We start from the raw sequence: 4436 nt of genomic DNA on the forward strand, positions 1-4436 counted from the left end.
ACCTTGTATTCATAAAACGGAGATTTCTGTACCTCATCCCACAGCACCCCTGAAAGAGAACTGTTCACCTGCTTCATTATGGCTCCGTAGGGGACCTGACGCCCTGCAGCGTCACTGCAAGGAGCCCCACGGAAAGGTACTTTGGGAAGTGAACAAACATGATCCTGAAAAAAAGAGCAGAAGGCACGAGTTTCACGTTACATAGATTTACTGAACTCCAAAATAGCAGTACAGCCAAGAACAACGTCACAAAAGGCCTGGGGTCTCAAACGTCCCAAATCTTGAAGTATCTGTGGCAGATGTACCATTTGTAGACGGAGTAAATTAAAACAGTTAAATTTTCTTTACTCTGTAGTCATACAGGACTGGATGGACGTCATTCAACTTATACAGTTGTCTTTTCCATTTTTAATTCAATCTTATATTTTTCATAAGTATAATGTTGTTTGAGACTCCATGATTTATCTGTAAACTGCTATCCTTTAACAGTCACGGGTTTGCTACGGTTTGTCGCACCTAGTCTTCACGCAGTGAGCCTAGTGACTGTGTTGAGAAGGCAGATACAAGTGTTGTAGTGCCTTTGGACATCATCTCTTCTCATACAGATAACATCTACAGCTCCCTAGTCAAACATGGCACTTGGGTATCATGGGGTTCAGGGTGCCTAGGGAGAGATAAAATGCCTTGTTTGATGACATGTGGCTTACCAGTTATCAGCCAAGTGAAAGTCTCTGTCCTGAGTCCCAGCTTTATGCTCTTATACATCAGACCACGGTACTTCCTCATCCAAAAACAGGATTGCCAAATCTAGCTGGCTCTTTCCACGAAAAATTAACAGTACGATTGCAAATTAATAATCTTCACCTACCTTAGATAGGTTTTGGCAGACATAGTCGTAGCCATACCAGGGGACGCCCATCACAAGCTTCTTAGGATCGATGCCCATAGTAATGTACTCTTCATATCCTAGTTTTGAAGGAAATGTAAATTAAGACGCATCATTGCATTTTCCCATGGTTTTTATTCTTAGAACTAATCTAGAGCCAGAGCCAATGAGCCTTGCATGAGCTCCAGACAGAGGCTAAGCTGCAAGCTCTTCTTTACCTCCCACCTGCATACGCCTACACTTGCTCCATGCAGATCCCAGTAACTGCTCCAGTTGCTCACACTTAAACCAGCTGCCCACAGCAGCAGTTCACAAGGATGAGAGACAAATGCTCCAGGTTCTTTGCAAGCCCAGGCAGACACCATTGCTTTGGCTGCGATTTGTCATTCTAAAAGTGTTCTTCACATTCATGAGGGCTAGGCAATTACTTTACCAGTAATAACACACAACTGCTAAAGGTCTATCCGTAGTGTCATAAGGATTTGAGATACTATTTTCATATTAGGACAGCACATATTTCAGCACACGCGAAAGCCTTAATACAACCAAAACACTTGTCGAAGGCAATCTTTTCTATCTATTCATATGAACAAATGGAAATGTTCTGACTCCCTGGGAGGCGTTTTGTCCTCACCAACTAAAGTCTGCAGGTAAGGAGCATTGGCTTTTGCAACACAGTCTGTCCAGATCTGGCTCTGTTCATCATATGACATCACAAATAAGAAATCACAGGCATCTGCAATCCCAGTGTAGTTGTAGCACCTTTTGTCTACGCATGCTGGAGACCAAGCCACATCAAATGTTACCTGAAGGAAAAATGCACAAGTTAGCACCACGGATGGCACTTAGGTGCTCTGGTTTTCTCTTTAAAAAACACTGTAACTTCTAAAGACAGTATTTCCCAAGTGTTGCACAGTGTTTAACGCAGGGTGATATCAACGCACTGCAGGAGAAGATGCTCAGCTGATGAAACAAACATTAGATAATAGAGTGAGTGCCCCTCTTACTGAATTCAAAACACCAAATAAATTAAAATATAACTTGAAAACCATCTGATCAAAAATATGAACCATGATGCAAATCCTTAAATCTTCAGTGACAGGTTTACCAAAACATTGTCAAGCTTTTGCTGTATTTGCCCTACTTTCAAAGATCCATTAAGCCATACTAATAACTACCAGCTCACACAAGGCAATAACATCTTATCTACAAATCTCAGTGAAACCCTTCTTCCATTTAAATTCATACAGGTCAAAAAGAACGATTCTTACAGTAGCATATCACAGCTAACATTCATAATTAACCATTCATGAGAACATCATGTTTTAGGTCCACATAAATTTTTTCACATTCATATGCATTCTAAAAACTCCTTGCATTTCATAAAATTAAAGTTTGTATAAAGTACATTATTATTACCTGTGATCCTGGTATTTCTCTGTGAAAAGCATCTGTAGTTTCTTTAACAAGGTCTGTTAATGCATAATACTCAGGGGAGGTTTCATTAACTTCCTGCTCTATGTCTACGTTAATTCCATCCATATACTGGTTTTTGGCAAGGTCCACCTGTTGGGATATCCACGCCGCTCTTCTAGCAGGATCAACAATGTCCTTAAGAGGTACATCACCTAGACAAGAGGCCTTCAAGAGTTACCACGTATTTGCACCACAGTAATAATGAGAAAAGGTTTGTCTTTACTAAACAAACAAACATAACCACAAAATGAAAAATCCTCTCACCCACACTGGTAAAACAGAAAGGAGTTAACTTTTTTTCCCCAAGCATAATTTTGAGAACCCACCCCAGAGAGATTGCCAAGCTTCTTTGAGACAGCGGTGTTTAAAATTAAGTTCCTTTGGGGTTTTTTTTCCTAAAATTTTAGTCTCCTTACTACGGCTTAATATTCTTTAAGCCACTGTAAACTTCCTTTCTTGAAATCAGTGTACTCCCAGTATTTCCACAGAGCCCGAGGGGCTGTGTCTTACTGTTCAGATAAACAGACTTTCACGTTTAACCTTTGTTGATTTCCACATTGTGGTCTTGGATTTTGTTTTTTGCCTCAACAGAGCCAAAATGTGATTACATCATGTAAGCTGTAATGGACTTTGTCTTTCTTATCAGCATTTGTACCTGCACAGAGCTCACGAATTTTCACGGTTTAAAACTCAACCACTTCCTAACTCAGAGGGATTGATTTAAGTGAAAAATACTAAAAATTACGTAAAATCCCTTCCCTTACCCTGTCTTTTGGGTGCTGCGCGTAACATCCAGAATACAGACCTAAGTAAGTATCTTCTGCGGGCTCTTCCTTTCATCCCTTCCTCCCTGTTCCTCCACAGCTGTGTTGTTCCCTGTTGGAGCTTTTATTTAGACATCACTGGAATGGTTTCATTATTACTGTGGCAGAAGCTGCTGCTGGTTTTTTTTAATACCCTGCATACCAGCACGTGCAAGATATCAAGGTATTACAGTCCTGTGTGCATTATCCCCTTATTAATTAATCCTCTTATTTTTAATACTCTGCACACAAGTGAATGTGAAATGTCAAGGGATTATAGCCCTATGTACTTTATGTTCTTATTCATGTATCACATAAATATCCACATTTTCGCAATGTAACCAACCTTTCAGTACTATCCTGGAGCCTTTAGAGTGAGCATGGCACATGAGCTCAGGATCGTACTTCCCAAAGGCTGCCACAGTTGTAATTTTTGACCAGTCGTAGAATTTCCAGGTTTCCTTTCCCACATCGAACACAAAGACCTGGAAAAGGGGTAAAAATCACCCTCATGAGCTCCGAACAGTTCTCAGCAGGGTGATTATTTTCCACATGCCTGTGAAGAAGGTACATGACTTATGTCTCTGGAAAGCAGCTCTCAAGTTTGCTCCTCTGCGCTCTGCCAGCTTGCGCCAACAGCTTCCCAGGGCCGCAGCTCTGCGCAAGGCTCACCCCTGCAGCAGGCACGGCAGTCTGCAAAAACAAGCCCGCCACAGTCCTGACACCTCCCTGCCCATCGCATCCGCCTATTTTTTTTTTTTAATCTGTTTGACTCTGAATGCAGGCAGTTAAAATAAGGCGGCTGTGTGTAACGCTGCTGACTGCGCAGGCCGCCCCGGGACCGGCCTTTCCTCAGGCCGGCGGCGCCGCCGGGCCGGGCCTGGCTAGGCCGGGGACCCCGAGCCGCCGGGCCGGGCCTGGCTAGGCCGGGGACCCCGAGCCGCCGTGGGGACGCGCACCTCGAAGCCGCCGGTGCCCGTGACGGGGAGGCAGAGCCGCGGGTCCGGGCAGGGGCAGGGAGCGGCGGCGGGGCCTCCCAGCAGCTGCAGGAGGCCGAGGAGCAGCAGCCACCCCAGGCCCCCCGGCCGCCCCATGGCCGGTCGCCGCTTCCGCCCCGGCCCGGCGGGCGGGGAGCGCTGGGCGCCGGCCCCGCAGCTCCGCCCCGCAGCCCGCCCGGGAGGCGGCGGAGTGTCCGTGCCCCGCGCAGGCCCCGGGGCCGCCCGCGGCCAGGGAGCCGCTTGGTCAGAGAGAAACCGTCTTTGACCGCTTTT

At 45.5% G+C, this 4436-nt stretch overlaps 1 protein-coding gene across 1 annotated transcript in view; it reads right to left on the bottom strand.

Annotated features, from left to right (window-relative positions):
• CTBS (chitobiase) overlaps positions 1-4308 on the bottom strand; it is a 6455-nt gene extending 2147 nt beyond the window's left edge. Inside the window, exons 1-6 of the mRNA XM_075098030.1 lie at positions 4125-4308; positions 3512-3650; positions 2306-2514; positions 1521-1692; positions 869-966; positions 3-164 (exon numbers count right to left, since the gene is read on the bottom strand). Coding sequence (XP_074954131.1) covers positions 3-164; positions 869-966; positions 1521-1692; positions 2306-2514; positions 3512-3650; positions 4125-4259 — 915 coding nt within the window. The 5' untranslated portion in view covers positions 4260-4308. The remainder of the gene's footprint in view (positions 1-2; positions 165-868; positions 967-1520; positions 1693-2305; positions 2515-3511; positions 3651-4124) is intronic.
• Positions 4309-4436: the final 128 nt, after the last annotated feature.

The sequence above is a fragment of the Phalacrocorax aristotelis genome, chromosome 6, assembly GCF_949628215.1.
Source record: "Phalacrocorax aristotelis chromosome 6, bGulAri2.1, whole genome shotgun sequence".
NCBI lineage: Eukaryota > Metazoa > Chordata > Aves > Suliformes > Phalacrocoracidae > Phalacrocorax > Phalacrocorax aristotelis.